This window comes from Onychostoma macrolepis, chromosome 08 (assembly GCF_012432095.1).
Source record: "Onychostoma macrolepis isolate SWU-2019 chromosome 08, ASM1243209v1, whole genome shotgun sequence".
Lineage (NCBI taxonomy): Eukaryota > Metazoa > Chordata > Actinopteri > Cypriniformes > Cyprinidae > Onychostoma > Onychostoma macrolepis.
The window spans coordinates 21,684,626-21,704,838 of record NC_081162.1 but is presented as its reverse complement, the minus strand read 5'-3'; the positions used below and the strand labels follow the sequence as shown (position 1 = coordinate 21,704,838).

At 35.2% G+C, this 20,213-nt stretch overlaps 2 protein-coding genes across 2 annotated transcripts in view; one reads left to right on the top strand and one right to left on the bottom strand.

Annotated features, from left to right (window-relative positions):
- The window catches only part of doc2d (double C2-like domains, delta), a 35,124-nt gene extending 26,364 nt beyond the window's left edge, over window positions 1-8,760 (top strand). Inside the window, exons 9-11 of the mRNA XM_058785284.1 lie at window positions 3,620-3,701; window positions 4,463-4,559; window positions 6,940-8,760. Coding sequence (XP_058641267.1) covers window positions 3,620-3,701; window positions 4,463-4,559; window positions 6,940-7,070 — 310 coding nt within the window. The 3' untranslated portion in view covers window positions 7,071-8,760. The remainder of the gene's footprint in view (window positions 1-3,619; window positions 3,702-4,462; window positions 4,560-6,939) is intronic.
- Window positions 8,761-8,843: 83 nt separating this feature from the next.
- Window positions 8,844-17,132, bottom strand: serping1 (serpin peptidase inhibitor, clade G (C1 inhibitor), member 1). Its single transcript, XM_058785283.1, has 10 exons — window positions 17,023-17,132; window positions 16,678-16,726; window positions 14,679-14,955; window positions 14,251-14,598; window positions 13,088-13,294; window positions 12,833-12,976; window positions 10,865-11,068; window positions 10,646-10,785; window positions 9,816-10,038; window positions 8,844-9,284 (listed from the first exon to the last, which is right to left on the bottom strand). Exons 2-10 carry the CDS (start codon window positions 16,708-16,710, stop codon window positions 9,025-9,027), a joined length of 1,836 nt encoding a protein of 611 aa, XP_058641266.1. The 5' UTR covers window positions 16,711-16,726; window positions 17,023-17,132; the 3' UTR covers window positions 8,844-9,024.
- Window positions 17,133-20,213: the final 3,081 nt, after the last annotated feature.

Below are 20,213 nucleotides of genomic sequence, written 5' to 3'. Positions count from 1 at the left end.
GCCGCTGACAGAAAGTAAACTTCCTGAGGAGCGAAGACATGAACAACAGCAGAGAAGAAAAGCCATCTTTGACAAACGTACGCATTTTTCTGTATTCATATCATATCTGTCACAACAATGTTGTGTCTGGAAAGTTTAGTTTTGTGCTTTCAAGTACTTTCTCGCTTGAGTGTATCTGTGGCAACTAGGCATTTAAAACTAATGATATTTCTAATGTGTATTTAGAGAGGCTGATGAGATTTAGATATGCCTCCAGTTTTCAGATTGTGTGTGTGTATGTAATGATTATGAATGAGACCCCGTAGAGTTCAGCTCTATTTTCATCTGGCCCTCGGCATCACCACATAATTAGAACAGACAAGGGAATGCAGATATTATTGCACATGCTCTAATTAATGTCATTACACGGGACACAATTTCAATAGTTCCGCTTTCATCTGAACTTGTTGCAACGGCGAGACATTTAGGCTAGCGTTCGAATGTTTATTCAGACGCTTGGCATCATGCACCGACTTCTTGAATGTGCGTTTTTCACTAATTGCAGAAACGATTAAGTCAAAATGTAATTAGTGACTAATTCACGGATACATGGATGCAGGTGCATATTAAAGCTGAAGTGTGTAATTTTCTTGATGTTAAAATACTTTCTCCTATCTCGGTGCAGAGTCAACTACAGCAGGTTGATTTCCAGGAAACATGTCAACATTGAAACTCTGTGGTGCTTTCAGAACATTTCTCTGTTTCGGTGATTTGAGCTTCCTAACACAGCAACATTGGCTCTGGCAGTGGCGTGAGTTAGTGACAGGACTGTCAGTTTAACTCATTAATGGAAGATGGAAGGAGTATTCAGTATTCTTATACACATTTTTATTTGATGCCGCTAGTGGCACAGAAATTACTTTTACATTGGCAGAAGTACTTCTTGTAAGTTCATGCATTCGCCCTTGGAATCAAACCCATGACCTTCAGCTTCGCTACTGTTTGAGCTACAGGAATGATAATTACACACTAATTTTATGCTGCTTGCGCTAATTACAAATGACACACTTCAGCTTTAATATATGTAAATATTATGTAAAATGATTTTTTTTTTCTTGTTTTACCATGCCTCTTCTGAACTTGCTCGGTAAGAACAGGGCCCAATAGAGTGGGAGTTAACATATTGAAAATGTCATTCTTATTCATCTGAATTTGCCCTCGCTACACAATGATTTCCAATACTCAAGACTGTGTCATTGTAGGTGTAAACATTCTGTCCATGCCAAATTTCTTCTTTCATTCAGGACTGACGGTTGCCATTGTAGACAGGCTATTCCAGGACGACAGTTATTCTTTTAATTACCCAGATGACGACAGTTGTCTCCTTGGGATTAGATCTGAAGTGTGAGCCCTGTGGTATCAAGAATGAAATTTCCTGCAGCTCTTCTTGAGAAGGACATTATGTGCCTCATGCTTAATGTAATAGCATCTAATATTAGCATGCTTAGCATCAGTCAGTTTTGCCATTTAAATCAAGTTTATCTGCATTGTAACTCTTTGTCATAACTTTCCATGAAGACATGAAGGAAACAGCTGGGATGTCCCATGTCCCAAGCCTGTCTATTCATTGGGCCTGGGGTAGGGGAACACATCCAAAAATGTTGTAAATTTAAATGACAACCAATTAATATCCAACACTTATTACAGGACTTGTCAATAAAAAATTAATAGGATCACATTAAAAAGTCATTAGAAATGCAAAATCATCCTGTCAGTGACATAAAGCTTGTCACACAGAAATAAAACATCATTAATATTCTGATTAATATCCTGACATGTACCAGCTAATCAGTCAATATCTAAAGATTGGCTAATTTTATATTGAATCACCACTCAAGCATCTATTATTAGTTTCAATAGTGTGTCATTAGTCCAGTGGTTATTATCCAGTGGTGATCATTTTTTGCAACAAACACACGCTGTGCTGTTAAAGGATAATCTGTCAATATTTTCCAGTTGACATTTAATGGAAACTGACAGTGTGGTTGCAAGTGTGTTATTGCTTTTATACACCAGGTTTAATAAATAAGCTGATAAGAAACTAATTTAAGACACAGTAGCCACAGGACCATTGTGTGTTCAATGCAGTTGTGTAGTACAATCTTTCATGAATGATTTCTTGTTTTATATGAATCTCTGATATGTCTGTGGAATAACAAGTTGTCTCAGAGACTGATTTGTTAATGTTGTTGTGACTGAGCATATGCAACATCTCAAAAAGGCGCTGTAGGGACTTGGAGTGAACTCATTTCTGTTTCCCATAACTTTTCTTTGGCTGCATATATTTCAAATTTAGAGCATGATCAAAGATTGCATATTAAACATGTTAGGGGGAATTTATCTATAAATAGAACTTTTTCATTTAACTCATTTTGTTTATGAATGAGTTGGTGTTTTTGAATGATTCAGTCAATTGAATGACTCAATATCTAAAAGCACTTACTACTTTTACTACAGTGTTTATCTTTCTATGGCAAAAATAGTCACTAATACACAGTTCAAAATTCAACAAATGGGTCACTCATAAAATTTGGTAATATATTAAAACAGCCGATTTGCTGTAATTTATTATATATAACATTATTATTATTATTATTATTCTATATTTTATATAATAATATATTTTTATGTATATTATTCACAAAATGCAGTGCTATTTGCCAGTTAACATTGCATTATTTAAATTCATTTTATCTGAGAGATTTTTGTATTTGTATTATATGCTCTGATAAGTTTCTGTTGATCATAGCAGCAGATATTCATCAAATGACGGAGAAAAACACCAAAAACAGCATATATCCAGACGTAAAGTCTAGTCATGAGAGCTAATTTATGTGTCTGAATTGCAGTTACTTGATTAGTTTAATTCCTTACTTAATCAGCCTCTAACAACACAGATGTCATGTGCAAATATACGCCGGCATGATTCATTCATAGTGAATTTAATGTTGTTCAGCCTCTAAGTGTTATTAATATGTATTTAACTGTGTGCTGTGTAACTGCTTCGGGTACAGGAAGCAGGTTTCACAGCTCGTCATGGGTCCATGTAGATGGCAATATGTCTCTTGCATCATATCCCCATGCGTTTTTTTCACATCATACATATATCTCTCCATCTCTCTCCTTGTAACGTGTTGTGTAGGTTGATATCGCTCATGAATAATAAATGATGAGTCCTGATTGGTAATCCACTGATGACTCCATGAGCCACAGACCTTGAGGATGCATCATCTGTCCTCCAACATACTCTCAATCCATTCATTCCATCCATCCTCAATTAGAGATTATCATCTCTCAGTCTGTAATAGATTGAATGAATCACCCAGAACAACACCATCACCACCTCACTATACAAGGTCTCTCTCTCTATTCTCTCTCTAGAATTCGTCATGCTCTAAAATGAGCTCTTACACCCTTGTCTGTGCTTTTTTTTTTTCTGCCTTGATTGTGCCGTGGATGTTTTGTGAGCTTGAGACAAACCGGGCTAATGATTTGCTTTGATGTTTTAGAAGTTATAAAATTCTCACTGCAGAGCAATGATTCATTTCTGGCTATTTCTCTTTCTCTTTCTCTTTATCAGTATTTTGCAGCCTGACATGGGGAAAAAGTCCAAATACAAGACCTCAGTGAAGAAGAAGACTCTAAACCCGGAGTTTAACGAGGTCAGCTATTCTTATTAAAGGTGTAGTCACATGAAGCTCCACAATTAACTGAGATTATGGTTCTCGCAATTAATTAAAAAATGAAAAATGCTTTCTGTTTAAGTCTACTTGCACTAAAAATGTCTTTTACACAGTTTTTTTTGCAGTGGTTAAGCTCTGTAACCAGTCACAGACAAATGGAATGGAAAACCAAAGGCATTTAAATGAGTCTGTAGGCCTTAAGAGGGAGTCAATCAAGCAATCTTGATTATCTTTTTAATCTAAAGTAATAATCACAATAAAATACCAGGGAGAAATACATAACAATTAGGGTATTGTCACAGTCATGCAGCCCTTTAGACTTTCAGCTCTGTTCAAATCCGTTCATATTCATGTGAATGTGGGCGAGTGGAAACGCAGGCACAAGTGAAGAAGTTTCATTCTTGGCTGCATGCCAAATTCAAGTTTGACGAACTTTGATCTGTGAATTTCTATAGTCACAGATTGATCTTGACTCAAAATGAAGAATAAAAACTTGATTTGCAATTTGTGGGAAAGTGTTGTAGGTGGTATATATGACAAATTTTATTGTATTATTTTTTGTTACTTATAAGTTATGGTTTATTTAAAAACAGAAGCCCTAGACTGTGATAGCCTATCCTGTTGTTCATAATTTTGCATGCTCAAAGCCGAGTGTGACCACAACTTGTGACCACTCATTGTAAATATAAATGTTGTTTTATCCCTCCACCAAAACTCATGTGTTGTCCTCTTCAACCCAGGAGTTTGCCTATGAAGTCCCACATGATCAGCTGGCCAAGAAAACCCTGGAGATCTCAGTATGGGACTATGACCTGGGCATGAGCAATGACTTCATAGGTGAGTAAACAAAAAAGTCTTTGGTATGAAGCATTTCACCAAACATGAATTACACACAGTTTCAAAATTAAAGCCGCTTGATGATAATTGTTAAAACCTTGACTTATACCAGAAACAGTTGTTTAGTTATGTCTTTCCTGTACTTAATTATACATTCTGTATTTACACTGTATACACACAACTTTGCAGCAAAATTAAGTACAAGTACAAAAAATAGAGTTATAGAATATGTCTGTTATATACAGTGTATATAAGTTGCAAACCGAGCAACGACTCAAATGATTGTCTCTGGTATTGTCAGCATGCCACAGATGCTGCAGATAGAGCTTAATTTATTTCCTTAAGATGGTGCTGTTTTGATACTTTGTTCCTGTAGAAGCAAATGTTTCAACTTGCATGTCTCATTTCCTGTGCAGAATAAGAAAAGAGTTTTATATAAAGGATAGTTCACCTAAAAATCTCATCATTTGCTTATTCTCATGTCATTCCAAACCTTTTTCCTTCCTTGGAGCACCAAAGGAGCAGTTTAGCCAAGTGGAAGGGGGTCCAGGGCTGTCAAGCTCCGAAAAAATAAAAACCAAAAAAGCATCACAAAGGACCATAAAAGTAGTCCAATGCGAGCCATACGATAACTTTGTGTGAGGAACAGACTGAAATTTAAGTTGTTAATCACTGAAAGTGTCGCTCGACAGCTGTGGTCTCTGTTCACTTTTAATGAAAGAGCAGCCTGGACATTCTGCTATAAATAACCGCTTTTGTGCTCCACAGAAGAAAAAAAGATCATACAGGTTTCGAAAGACATGCGGGTGAGTAAATGATTTTGGCTGAACTGTCCCTTAATGAAAAGAAACAGAGGAAGAGTCTAGAACAGAAAAGCTGTTGAGCTTTGTGCTGCGACATGTTTATTTATGGTTGAATGACATGAGCGCTCTGTAACGATCGGGACAGTGAGAGTAATTGATGTCAGTGTTACTGATTTAGAGTGGATGGCTGAGGAACGGATGGGGGGATCAACAGAAGTGTAAAGATATGAAGGGATGTGAATGAACGGAGGCTTGTGAGAGATATCCAGGCGTGAAGGCACACCGAAGATGCAGGTCTCCGATTGACAAGTGCAATGAAGCTTAGTATTTATTTAACATTTTCTTGGATCTTTCCAACTCGCTTTCTTTCACCCGCTCCCTGTCTATTTCCTTTCTTTTTCTTTCATTCCCTATGGCAGGGATGTCATGCGTAGGGTTCATTTGTCATGGCTTGCTCGTGGCCATGAGCATGTGGTATTGATGTGAGGTGTGTGTGTTTGTGTAGGAGTGATCGAAGCGGGACAGAATCTCAGTACGTGAGGGGCCTGATGAAATGAAACACAGCTTGTGTCCACCAAACACTCGCACGCACTTTCATTATTCAGAGCAAGCTCAGGTGTTAGACTAAGGAGAGACATGCTGAAGTGTCTAGAACAACTCGACAGCAGAAGCCCCAGTCAAATATACATATATATACATATATAAGCAATATGTATGCATGTATTATAATATACTCTTGTAATTTTAAAAAGCATGTCCTAGGATGGTACGGTGGGCAAACATACAACCATAATACTTACCTCATCAATTAAATATTCATATGCTGTTTTAGTTACATTGTCCATTGGGAAAGTTAAAACTGTCATTGTAAACACAAGATTTAAAACAGATTTATGTGCGAACATAGACAAGCAGGTATTGAAAGAGGTTGCATGCTCATCACTCTCTGTTATTAACCTCATAAATATGTAAATAAGCATCTAATTACTACCCAGGGTAAAATACGAACAGTATAAAACAGAATATATTAGACAAATATAGCATGCAGTTGCCTAACACACAAAAAATGCAATTAAAATATCAAGGAAAATACACTATTGTTCAAAAGTTTGGGGTCAGTAAGATTTTCTTTTTTTTTTAATTTTATTCAGCAAGGATGCATCATATTTATTCTAATAATTAGAAATAATTTCAGTTCTTTTGAACTTTCTATTCATCAAAGAATCCTGGAAAGAAATTGTTTTCACAAAAATTGATTTAAAAAAGCTGATTTCAGCATTGATAATAATAAGAAATGTTTTCTTTTTATAAGAAATAAGAAACTCCGCATATTGGAATAAAGCGGTTACATTATAATATTAAATAATGTTATGCTTTTTTACTGTGTTTTTAATCAAATAAATCCAGCCTTGGTGAGCATAAGAGATTTCTTTCAAAAACATTTTAAAAAATCTTACTAACCCCAAACTTTTAAACAGTAGTGTAATTATTCATTATGATTTTATTTTTATTTTTTGGTCATAATCATGCAGCCCTGCTATTTTTCATTTGGTATCCTATTGTTCTCTCTTTCTCAGGTGGCGTTGAATTGGGGATTAACGCAAAAGGAGAGAGACTGAAACACTGGTTTGAGTGTCTAAAACACAAAGGAAAGAAAGTGGAGTACTGGCACACACTGACACAGCAAGGAGCCCCTAGCAGTGACTAACACACAGACAAGCACACACACGTTCATCCTCTGAAAAGTAATACAAACATAATGGAGTAATAATGATAAAGAAATGCAATAATGCTCAGTCTGAGAATGATGATGATGACGACGACATTCAATATTAATGCGTGAGAAAAAGCATCATAATCTATTGTACAGCTAAGTGTCACATTCTTTTGTGATGAGAAAGAAGCAAGTGTGATCACAAGCCCAGATTGTGACGCACAAACAATCGACCCCTTTTTCTGGTCTACACGTCACTTATGTGAAATCGTACTGTGTTGTGACTATGCCACAGGAGCTCATGCCATATTATAGTGTTATTGTTTATTACATGTTAAACGTGTAATAGCATCCTGGTGTTTGTTACAGTTGGTGGTGCCGTAATTTTGCACACTGTCAAAGCACAACACATCCAGCTGACTGTAAATGTCTATGTGTACCTATGTATTTATCTTTTGTGATTTGTTACGTATGAAAGTTTACAGTCTCTTCCAGCCCGACAAAAACATGATGCACAGGAAAAGCACAAGGGATGGTGCGTGAAGGAACTCTTAAAGCAATGAAAGGAACTGTCTATGGATTTAAACGTTCACTCAAGAACTGCCGTCTGTCACTTCGAGAAGAACCAAACGACAGTCACCTCAACGCGAATGTTCGTGTGAATGTCCCTGTCTGTGTTTTGTCTTTGTACGTGTCTCTGTTGAATGTTTGTACAGTCTCCTACAAGCGCTGATGCACATTGACAGACTTTTTTGCTCTCTCTCTCTCCGGCGCCCTCTACTGGTTTAGAGGCCTAACCGCCAGAACAGTGCCAGTATGGAGGGTGAATCGCCTCTGGCAGGCCTCATGCACAACTGCACGCCCCATTAGGGGTTAAATTAGCAATCAAACGAAGCCTTTGAAGGACAAACTACCTGTCAAGGACGTCTTTGGGTCAGAACACAAAATCTGGGTCGGTTTGCTTTGTCGTCCTGACAATGTGTTGACATAAGATCTGTGAAACGATGCACATTTCTTGCCATGCGTGGACATTTCGGCTGTAATTGTATCTGTGTGATTGCATTTATTAGCTGTTTATTAGATTCCGTAAATCAGCTACCTGAATCTACTTTTCATCTGGTCTTGATTGAAGACATTTTATGCATTTAATTGCACAAAAAAAAACGTATTGTTAACCCTGTCCTTTCATGGCCCCCGTTGCCGTTCCTGACTTGGAGTTCTGCTGTGTTTTTTAATTATTATTTTTTACATTTGAGTTATCAAATGAATGGCCTAAGCGGTGTATAATTATCAAATGTTATTCTAAGCAGCTGCATGCCAAGTGAATGTCACATATGCTTTGATGGACCACCGATCTGCAGTGCTTATGTTTGTCCTAATATCCATCAATGGGCCCATCTAAGGGTATTTGTTTTTACTCAGTGAACTGGGACAATCCAGACTACCTTTGATGAAACAGCATGGCATTTAGATAATGGACTGGCACCACCTGCCAGCCAAGATGGGACTCCAGGGGGAGCGTTAATGAACGAGGGGTCAAACTGAAGGAGGATTATTCAAGTCTCGCTCACGTGTCCTCATTGACTGTCTGTGTGGAACATGTGATGTGACTGCCATCGTGTGTCGGTCAATGTAACTGCGTCTCCGAAATAAATTGGTGCAACAGTGGCTGTTGGAAATGAGAGCAAGTTTTGTGCGTTCGAGTCTTATGATCTTACATTCATGCATCAGATTTCTTGTCATTTCATGGAAAATAAATAACGAATGCATGATGTGAAGTACATCTTTAATGACCGAGATTTTGCATGCATTCTATCTCTATGCATAACATGATATTGTTACATAAATGCATTTGTTTGTGATAAAAGAATGAATGAATGTAGAACAGAAAGTGTTGATTATTTTTTGTGGCGAGACACTGTTGTGATGTCTTTTTATCTCTCTCTTTTTATGGATTAATTGGATTAATTATTCTTCCCATGAAAAGAGGAGCGCCAGCCTCATCGCTCCACAGTATCAGAATGAAGGGCTGTAGAGCTGCAAAAGAAGAAAAGGAACGAGAAAAAGAGATGGTTGTGGCTGCGGCGGCCTCCACTCCCTTCTCCGTCAGTGAGAGAAAGGCGCTGTGACGGGCGTCTGAGATAAATGATTTAGCTTCCTCCGGAAATATTCCACACAAGTTAGGATTTGAGAAGAGATCTGACAAACCTGAGGAGAAGAGAAGAGAGGAGACGTGAGGAGAATTCGGTCATTTGTTCCAAATCTGCATGCTGTTATTTTTTTCCATGGAATACAAAATGAGAATTTTTAAGGTGTACATGCTTCCTTTTTCCATTCATTGTTAACAAAAAGGAGTAAAAACCACCAAAAAAATTATCACAAACATATATAAAAAATAAAAAAAAGTAGTCCATATGACTCTTGCACTATATTCCAAGTTATCTGAAGCCATATCACGGTTTTTAGTGAGAAACAGGCCAAACATTTTTCAAAATATTTCAGTGAAAAATTACTCTCATTTCTGATTTTCTTCTCAAAAAGTTAATATATGACTTGGAATATCTTGTAGTGCATGATATTCTGATAATATTTACGTTGTATGGAAAATGGGATTGTGTATATATGTTTAAAAAAAAAACAAATTCTCCTTTTGTGTTCTACTGAGAAAATAGATTACAGGTTTGGAACAAAATGGGTAAATGATACGACATTTTGGAGTAAATTAAGTGACTTTCTTACCCAGATTCCTCAGTAAGTCCTCCAGTTGTGTGTCCACTGTCAGTTTAATTTTAGGCAGTATGACCTCAGCGGTTTGGGCTGGCATTTTATTCATCTCAGATACCATTACTTCAATAGAATGTTTGTTTATATTATCCTCCATCAATGCAAAGGATTCTTCAGACGTTGTGCGCGGCACCAGTATGTACAGGCTGTTTTTACCCGTAAGAGGGAACTTTCCGACCTGGAGAAATAGTTCTGCAATGTATGTGTTTGCACTTGTACAAATATGTACAAATGCTTGTTGTTCATTTATAGGAACTGGTGTCATTTATGCAATGTAAAATTAAGGTGTTCTTTTTTTTCTTTCTTTTAGTTGTATTTTATTATTTAATTATTTCTATTTTTGATTACATATTTTTTATTTAATTCAACATTTTTAATTAAATTTTTATTTATGTGTTCTAAATTTATGTATTTATCTATAGGTATTGAAATACACCACACTAGTATCTAGTTAAAGTTAGTCTTTTTAAAAAAAAATTTAAAGACTAAGAGAATCTTGCCTCAGAACTATCTAAAAACATATTATATGGTCGCACTTTTTTTAATAAATATATATTTTTTTAATTACGGTGAAAGGGGGCATGCAAATTGGCTGATATTCTGGAGAGAAAAACAATGTTCTATATTAATTTGCCTTATACACTAAACAAAGTAAATCTATAAAATAATGTAACTAAGTATACTGTTAATAATATCAAGTATAGTATCAAGTCAAATGGTCTCAAATGCACACAAATAGCACCATTTCCTAATAATGACCTTTGTGCATTAATTGCGCCACTTACCTCAGCCTGTAATTTTTTGCTGTAGCCCATTTGAAGGTTGTACTTGGAGCTGTAGAGAGTCTGCACTTCTATGACCTCACCTGAAAACTTTATGAAGTTTTCCCGTTTATCTGTGGATTCAAAAACTGTCTTCCATTTACCTGTAAAGCACAAAGAAACACAAACACAGTGTCATAAAACATAAATAGGCACAGTATTCAGATATATAATATCACTTACCATTAAAGTAGACTGCATTTAACAAAATAAACGAGGTGGTGTCATCCAAATAATCAATTAACTCAGTGATTTTCTTGTTTGTCTTCTTTGCCACCCATTGATTGATGAGAATCACATTTTGATTGCTGTCATTGGTCAGCTTCTCTGGCACGACATCATAGAACTCCTTTGATTGGTTGACAAAAGCTTCTCCCAACTGTCGCTCTATGTGGAAACAAAACTCTTCAGGCTATGGATATGACTGCAGTCTTAATTTAGGCAGTATCAAAATGAAGTCCAGAATAAGTGATTCTGATATAATTACAGCAATGCTGTTATTTTGACAACATATATCCTTGTGAAAAAGAAGTGAGCCTAATTGTAATCCTAAAATTAAAACTTTAAAAACCTGTACTTGAAGATAATGAATGAAATGCTTAAGTGGACTTAAACAGAGTAGACTTTCATGGCTGTTTCTTAACACACTTAAGTACACTTTTAAAAAGTGCACCTTGTAATAATGTGTTGACTAACCTATAGTAAACTGTACGTTATACAGTCATGGCCAAAAATATCGGCACCCTTGATAAATATGAACAAAGAAGGCTGTGAAAATTAATCTGCATTGTTAATCCTTTTGATCTTTTATAAAAAAAATTCACAAAAATCTAACCTTTCATTGGGTAATAAGAATTTAAAATGGGGGTAAATATCATTATGAAATAAATGTTTTTCTCTAATACACATTGGCCACAATTAACGGCACCCTTTTATTCAATACTTTTTGAAACCCGAGAATGTGGTGATGTAGGTGCTGTTTGACTTTTTTTTTTTTTTTTTTAAGGTTTTCTGACCCCGAGACTCAACTATTTTCTGCAATTCTGCAGCTGTGGTCCTTGGAGAGTCTTTAGCCACTCAAACTCTCCTTCTCACCATGCATTAGGACAATATAGACACACATCCTCTTCCAGGCAGTTTTGTAACATTTTATGTTGATGGAAATTCTTAATTATTGCCCTGATGGTGGAAATGGGAATTTTCACTGCTCTAGCTCTTTTCTTAAAGCCACTTCACTAATTTGTGAAGCTCAATTATCTTTTGCTGCACATCAGAAATATATTCTTTGGTTTTTCTCATTGTGATGGATGATTAAGGGAACTTGGGCTTTGTTTTCCCACCTATTTATATTTCTGTGAAACAGGAAGCCATGGCTGGATAATGTAATGTTCATAATCACCCTGGAGTGCTCAAAATTTTGAATATGAATGGGAATATACTTCAGAGATATTTTACTCATAAGAATTTCTAGGGGTACCAATAATTGTGTCCAATGTGTATTTGAGAAAAACATTTATTTCATAATGATATTTCCCCCCATTTTAAATTCTTATTATCCAATGAAAGGTTAGATTTTTGTGATTTTTTAAAATAAAAGATAAAAAGGATTAACAATTCAGATTAATTTTCACATCCGCCTTTGATCATATTTACCAAGGGTGCCAATATTTTTGGCCATGACTGTATAAATTTAAAATGTATTAAATTGCAGTTTCATCATGTGTACTTACAAATATATTCAAATACATGACACGCAAGTTACGATAGAAATGACATTAACGTATATTTTAGTAATATTTTAGTTAACATAAATACTTGTCAATAAATTCTGCAGCACATTAACCAAATTTCAAAAGCAACAGAATTCTGAAATTAGTTATAAAGATGTCACCTTGTGACAATATATTCTAGTTTAAATTGATATTGAGTGCACTCTTAAGATTAACTGAGTGCATTCAATATCAGTTTAAACTAGAATATATTTTCAATTAATCCTAAATAACATGCAATTAAGTGTGAAAACTGAAAAATTACATTCAGTATATTTTTTAGAAAATATTATCCATTATAACTCTCCTTTTAAAGTATTTAGTATGTAGTTCCTTTTCACAAGGTGAGTGGTTATCTTGAGTGAGTTTTTACTGTGGCTACCTGGGGAATAAAAGATAGCAGAGGCCATTCTCAGTGTGTCCTTTATCACTTGTTGTAGTTTCTTTGTCTCAGAATGCACACAGGAGAATTCTGCAGGAATCCTAAGAGCACTTTCCAGCTGTGTTCTGGTCTCACCTCGAGCACCTTGGAAAGAGGGTGACGCAAACAGAGAAAAGTAAGAGGCTCAGCAGGTCAACAAAGTACAATGTGTAGCCATTTGGCGAATGTATGACGTTCCTCCATTATTTGTCTTACCCAATAGCAGGTTGTAAAGAGCTACAGCAATGCTGATTGGGGAGAATATCAAGTTGGTTTGTGGTTTTGAACCTTTAAGTTCGGCGTATACAGAGACGGAGAAGTCTCTGAGTGAATCCTGCAGAATTGCCTTCCCTGATCTGCTGTCCTGTTCCTCACAGTCCTCCCATGGGCCAGTGTAGCCAAAGCAGGGGGGCGGAGGGGGGGCTAAGGAATAAAATAGGAGTCATTTCTTTCCAAAAGGATGTGATTTGAGATATAAAGATACAGTTTATGTATATTCCAAACAAAATGCTCTTAAAGTCATAATTTACATATCCCCCAATGAAAATCTCAATCCAGTTATAGATAAAATGTTGTTTTACAATAGATGACCCCTGAGTAAATTCAAAAATAAGATTTTTATTAAAAAGAAGTAATTTCTTTTTTATTTTACTCTTATATAATAAGAGTAAAATTAAAACAAAATGCATAATTTTAAAAATATATATTTTCTTTATTTTATTCTTAATAAAATTATGTTGGCTTCATTTTATTCCTTAAATGTAGAAATAATATAAAAACATTTGTTAAAGTTTGTCTGTTTTAGATTAAATCATTAATTAATTTATTATCCTGAATGTAATATTAATATTAAAACAGGCAGAGATTATACATACATTTTATTTTAAAATGACATCATTTCTTTTATTAAGTTAAATGTAAGAATAACATTAAAAAAATGTGTATATATTATATATATATATATATATATATTTATTTATTTATTTGTATGTATTTGTAAATAAAATGTATTTTAAAATTAATTCATTTTATTTAAAAATGTTTTTAAAATTAATTTCTAAGTAAAGTCAAAGACTATAGAATGACTTTGGTAAAGTGTAATAATAATGTTAAAACGTTTTTATAAATGTTTTAATCAATTTTATTTTAATTCATAATTATTTTTCTTAATATAATAATAATAATAATAATAAAACAGAATTTATACATACATTTTATTTTAAAAGGAATATTTTTGTATTTTAATACAATTAAATGTAAGAATATTAAAATAAACAGAATAAATATATATATATATATATATATATATATATATATATATATATATATGTGTGTGTGTGTGTGTGTAAACAAATTATATTTGTGTCTGAAAGGAGTACCTGCCACTTCCAGCTCCACTGACAGCGTATTAGATGTAGATGTATTAGTTATGACACAGTAGTACATCCCAGCATCTTCCTCTGTGGTCTGACTAATTTTAATATCCCAGTCCTGTTCTCCAGGGCTGTTCCAGAAAATCCTCTGAAGTGTCTTGTTCTCCTTCTCTTTGTCATCTGTGTTTTTGTCGGGCTTGAGAAGCATCACACCATTTTCTGTCTGTCGTTTCCAGACAACATGAGGGTTTTCTGTGTTTCCAGAAGAGAAAAACTCAGTAACCCTGCATGGAAGCTTCACATCATTCCCAGCTACTTCTTTGACGACCTGCCATTCCTGATAGCGTGGGGGCTCTAAGAAAGAAGAAAGGGTTCAGTTTGTTAATTGACCTCTGAGATTAAAAGTCATCAATGCAAAAAAAAAACCTTCTAACCTTCCACACGTATTGTGAATGTTCTGCTCAACCTCATACGATCTTCTTCTTTATAGCCATCCTGAACACACTTGTACTGTCCTTCTTGGGTGCTATTTATGTTTCTGAGGTTCAGGATTTTTCCTTTCTCCTCAAGCATGTGCTGCTGTTGTGTGTGTTTAGACGTGAAGCTCCAGGTGTATGTGGGGTCAGCCAGCACAGGAGCATTATCAGGAAGACAAATCAGGGGAATGCCAGAGTTTAGCAGAACAGTGATGTCGCAGGTAGACAGGGAAAGCTGAAGAAAGGGGAGATTGCAAAATCACCATTAAAGTGTTGTAAAAGTGCTCCATATTATATGAGTGGTATACTGTATATGCAAGTCCTCTGAAGCCAGTGAGGAACAGACTGACTTGTTTTTTTAATTACACTAAATGAAGTCAAGCTAGTTTGGAACAACATGAAGGTGAGTAAAAGACAGATTTTTTTTTTTTAAATTTAATTTAACTTTTGGGTAAACTGTCTACACTGGACACATCAAAAGTCATCCTGTTGTTGGTTAGAAGTAATGTTATTTTTATCATTACTATTTAAGTTTTTATTAATATTTTTTAATAGTTCTATATTTTCATTTTAAATTTTTATTAAAAATGTGGATTTGATTTAAAAAAAATAATAAAATTTTTAAATAAGTCTTAAGAAAGTCTTAGTTTTAAGAAAAAATTGAATTTTAGTTTTAGTCATTCTAGTGCATCAAGTTAAACTAAATGAAAATCAGAAATGTTTTCATTTCAAATGCAACTTGAGAGAGAGAGAGAGAGAGCTCCTGAATACTGTTTATGCTCCTGAAGCTGCATAAACAGACTAACATGACTAACAACATCCAGCATCAGGACTCTGAAATATTAATCCACAAAATTCGGCCCAACCAAATTATTAAAACACAAAAAGAAAATTATCTAACCTATTGGAAAGAAACAACAGAAAAACAAAGTAAACTTGAATGTTATTTGGCCCTAAACAGAGAGTACACCACTGCAGAATATCTGAGTACAGTGAAAGACTGTAAACTAAGAAGACAAATGACGAGGTACAGACTGAGCGACCATACTCTGACTATAGAGACGTCACAGCACTGGCTGCCCAAAGAGAGCCGCATCTGCCCATACTGTACCCATGGGGAGGTGGAGACAGAGCAACACTTCCTCACCAGCTGCCCTAACTATCAAGACATTAGAAAGAAATTTTATCCCAAATTTGAAATATTTTACCCTGACTTCAAAATGTTAAACAAGAAAACACAACTTCAATATTTATTAGGGGAAAAACAAGATTGTATCCCACTAGCAGCAAGATACATTGATACCTGTCACAAAAAGAGGGAGGAGTCAACAAATGAGTGATGCGTCCACAAACAAAAACACACACACACGCACAACATTGAATTTTAAATTGTTCATGGAATTCTAAAATGTTGATTTGTTCTACTTTTTAAATGTATCTACATGCATGTTTGTTGCATATATATCTGTTCTAGATTCAATGTAAACACTACGCTTTGGCAATACATTGTAACAATTGTCATGCCAATAAAGCACATATTGAATTGAATTGAGAGAGAGAGAGAGAGTAACTATCCATTATGCAATGCGGAAGTAAGCTATTTTTTTTTGTGTTCGAGAGTAAACAGAAGCAAGAAGGAAAAACTATTTGCGCCACAAACCTGTATATGTGATTATGATAATACATGAAAATAATATGATAAAAAAAAAAAAAATTTAAATCAGTATGCAACATTTGGACAACATCCAAAATGGTGCAGACGCGACGCGAATCGCTATCCATGCGGTGTGGATTAACGCGAGGTGACGCTCGACAGAACAAGAACTTGGTAGTGAAAAGTAAACAGTAAAAGCAGAGAATTGATTAATCACAATTTATAAAAGGTCACTTCAAAATGTTCATCTTACTACCACAAAATATTGTATAAACGTCCTCATTTTATAATTCATTTACTTACACCTGCACAGAGCAACAGGAGGACGCGATACATAGTGTTGGATTCAATCCTGGAGAGAAAAGAAAAACAAATCTGTAAATTATAGTCTCAACACATACATCTCATATTCAACATTATGTCTAACAAAAAAAAAACAAACAAAAAAAAAACACTATACTAAAAATGCAACATGAAATGCATATAAATATAATTTCAAGTAGGCAGCAGAGAACAAACCGTTTTTATTCAAAGTCAGTAGCCTATACAATACAGCCTATAGGCCTAGTGGTGATTGAGAGACGAGAACGGGAATAAAAACCAAATTTCTTTGTAAAAATAAAATATCAATAAAGAAAAACAACTTACGCAGATATAATTCCAAATGGAAAGAAGCGTCAAGCCCTTGAAACGTCTGTCTGTTTGGCGCTTCTGTCTGGTCCTCTTGCTATGTTTTCTTTCCCCTGCTAATTGGTAAATCATTACACAGATGTTTGCTAACATGTTCATTCTTTATGTACATAGATCCTTGATAGAAATCTGACTGATTTACGGAAAATCACATGTCCAAAGTCTCTTTAACAGATAAAAAAAAAAAGTGGGCCTTGTAAGTTTGTCATGTTCGTATTAAACAGCTCAGTGTTGTAATCTGTTGTTCATTGCATTAACTTGAAAAAGTCAAATTAGCTCAACATGTACTCAGTACATTAAATACATTTTCTGTATATATCACTTTATGTGCTTTTCCTCAGTTAACTACGCTTTTTTTTTGTGACTCCCACAATGTTTTTTTGGCCTATAGAAGGACACAGAGAGGTCGATTTTCCTTTTAATTTGTTTACAAGGTCAAGATGCTTTAGTCAGTTTTGTCTGTTTACATGCTCTGACTTTTCCTGTGGAGCCAGAAGGTGAATATAAGTAGATTATTAAAATGCTAATTAATTCAAACGTTTCAGAGGAAAAATTGCCAATTGTGTCCCTGCACCTCTATGTCTGAAGTGTTTTCTCAAAGAATAATTAGCAATGAACATTTTTATTCATGTATGTTTTTCTGGCGGTTTCTTTCTTCAATACTATTTCACCAAAGCTAATAGTAGTTAAATATGTTTCTGATAGAAACTCCGGCAACTTAGAGCAACAAAAATGGACAATGTTGCCCGGTCTTTATTTTTTCCAGAGCTAAAAGGGCATGTTTATCCTGACCGCAGTGCCCAGGAGATTTGGTCCATCTCCAGAATGGGGGAGTGAGCCGTATTATCGGACTCTGACGCAGAAGGAAAAAATGGCTATTGTGGTGTCAACTGTGTTTCTTATCTAAGACCCAAGCAGCTGTAAGTTTGTTTCAGCATTATAAAACCATCTCCATCTCTCACATCTGAAAAAAAAAAAAATGTGATGCCGAAACTGCAAAAATGGTCAAGGCCTGGGAAACACATTTGTTGAAATTCTTCACTGATGGTTACAACTTTCAGTCTCTTCCTGACATATCGACAAAGTTTGTTTATTCAAAGAAATTAATGCTTTTATTCAGGAAGGATGCATTAAATTGATCAAAAGTGACAGTAAAGACATTTCTAATGTTATATTTCTATTTCAAGTAAATCAGAATGAGCTTTATTGCCAGGTATGTTTACACATACGAGGAATTTGTTTTCGTGACAGAAGCTTCCACAGTGCAACAAAATGACAGCGACACAGATAATAAAAGAATAAAAATAAAAAAGTAAATAGGGAATAACAATATACAATTTGACAATTGTATGTGCAGGTATATTACAATAGACAGTTTTGTATGTACAGGTATATTATGTGCAAATTCGAAATGTAAACGTAAGTATGTGTGTTAAATAAGTAAGTGTATAAATAGTGTTGTGTGTTCCACGTTTATTGTCAAGTGTTCATGAGATGGATTGCCTGAGGGAAGAAACTGTTCCTGTGCTGGTCATTCTGGTGCTCAGAGCTCTGTAGCGTCAACAGTTCAAAGAGGGAGTGTGCTGGATGTGAGGCCAGGGGTCCAGAGTGATTTTGCCAGCCCTTTTGCTCACTCTGGATAAGTACAGTTCTTGGAGAGTGGGAGGGTTGTACCAATGATTCGCTCAGCAGTCCGGACTACCCTCTGTAGTCTTCTGAGGTCAGATTTGGTAGCTGAGCTGAACCAGACAGTTATTGAAGTGCAGAGGACGGATTCAATGATGGCGGAGTAGAACTGTTTCAGCAGCTCCTGTGGCAGGTTGAACTTCCTCAGATGACGAAGGAAGTACAACCTCTGCTGGGCCTTTTTAACAATGGAGTCAATGTGAGTGTCCCACTTTAGGTCCTGAGAGATAGTGGTGCCCAGGAATCTGAATGACTCCACTGCAGCCACAGTGCTGTTCATGATGGTGAGTGGGGGGTAAATGCTGTTCTTTTGAACTTTTTATTCATCAAAGAATCCTAAAAGAAAGTATCACCGTTTCCCCCAAAAATATTATACTGTTTTTAACATTTCTAATGTTTGCTGGCCACCAAATCAGAATATGAGACTGATTTCTGAAGCATCAGATGGCACTGAAGACTGGAGTAATGATGCTGAAAATTCAGCTTTGAATCACAGGAATAAATTACATTTGAAAATATATTACAATAGAAAACAAAGTTATTTTAAATTGTAAAAAATATTTCACAAAATTACTGTTAATGTATAGGAGTCTTCTTTAGAAAAGAAATGAACAAACAAACAAACTAAAAATTTTACCAATCCCAAACTTTCCTGTCCATCTGCAGTAATCACTGGTGATGATTTCACAATCACAATGATGTCAGAGCCCTCAGATTATGAAAATCGTTTTGGTATAAAATTTTATACATTAATAAAAATGAACAGACTGAATGCCAATTTACCTCAAAGAGCAGATTGTGCGCGCGCACGTGGCTTTGTCACCTGTGAAACTCCAGATAAACTCTAGCAGGCCTCTTATCACAGCTCAAGGGCAGAGAGGGGCGAGAAAGAGCGTTTTCATCTGGACAAACCTCACATAGAACGATACATGACTAACTTTGAATATTACATTACCTGTGTTACACTCATCAGTGATTTTACATGAAGAATCTCCAAGATGGGGAGTAATTCCAGTAGCCTTTATTCTGTTCTGTAATATTAAGATAAGTTAACAAATGACAGATCCTAATAGTCACTGACAGCGGCTCACAGAATTTTATCATGATTTGTAATTAGTGAAATATATATACAGTATATATATATGTGTGTGTGTGTGTGTGTGTACAACGTCAAGTATCTATTTAATGACTAGTCGATCTTCATAAAAGTTGATTTTAGTAAATATTTCTCATTTAAAACATGTAGATCAATCTTAGACTTTATTAATGCTTTATTTTAATGTAAATATTCTAATAGTACAAATGCAGTTGGCATATTTTTTATGCTAAAGTATGGCAAATGTAGTTGTAGATTGTGATGGGAAAAACCTTCCAATGCCTTTAATAGTACTTGTGCAACACACAAAGCAATACTACAGTAGTTCGAACCTCTTTGAACTGTTTTTTTTTTTTTTTGCCCTGTC

Excerpts from the sequence above, each read along its gene's own strand:
- serping1 (XM_058785283.1), bottom strand. The coding sequence starts at position 16,710 with ATGTATCGCGTCCTCCTGTTGCTCTGTGCAGGT. Across the intron at positions 10,786-10,864 it reads AAATGCAGTCTACTTTAATG|GTAAATGGAAGACAGTTTTT; the intron begins GTAAGTGATATT and ends TGTGCTTTACAG. Across the intron at positions 9,285-9,815 it reads GGACTTACTGAGGAATCTGG|GTTTGTCAGATCTCTTCTCA; the intron begins GTAAGAAAGTCA and ends TCTTCTCCTCAG.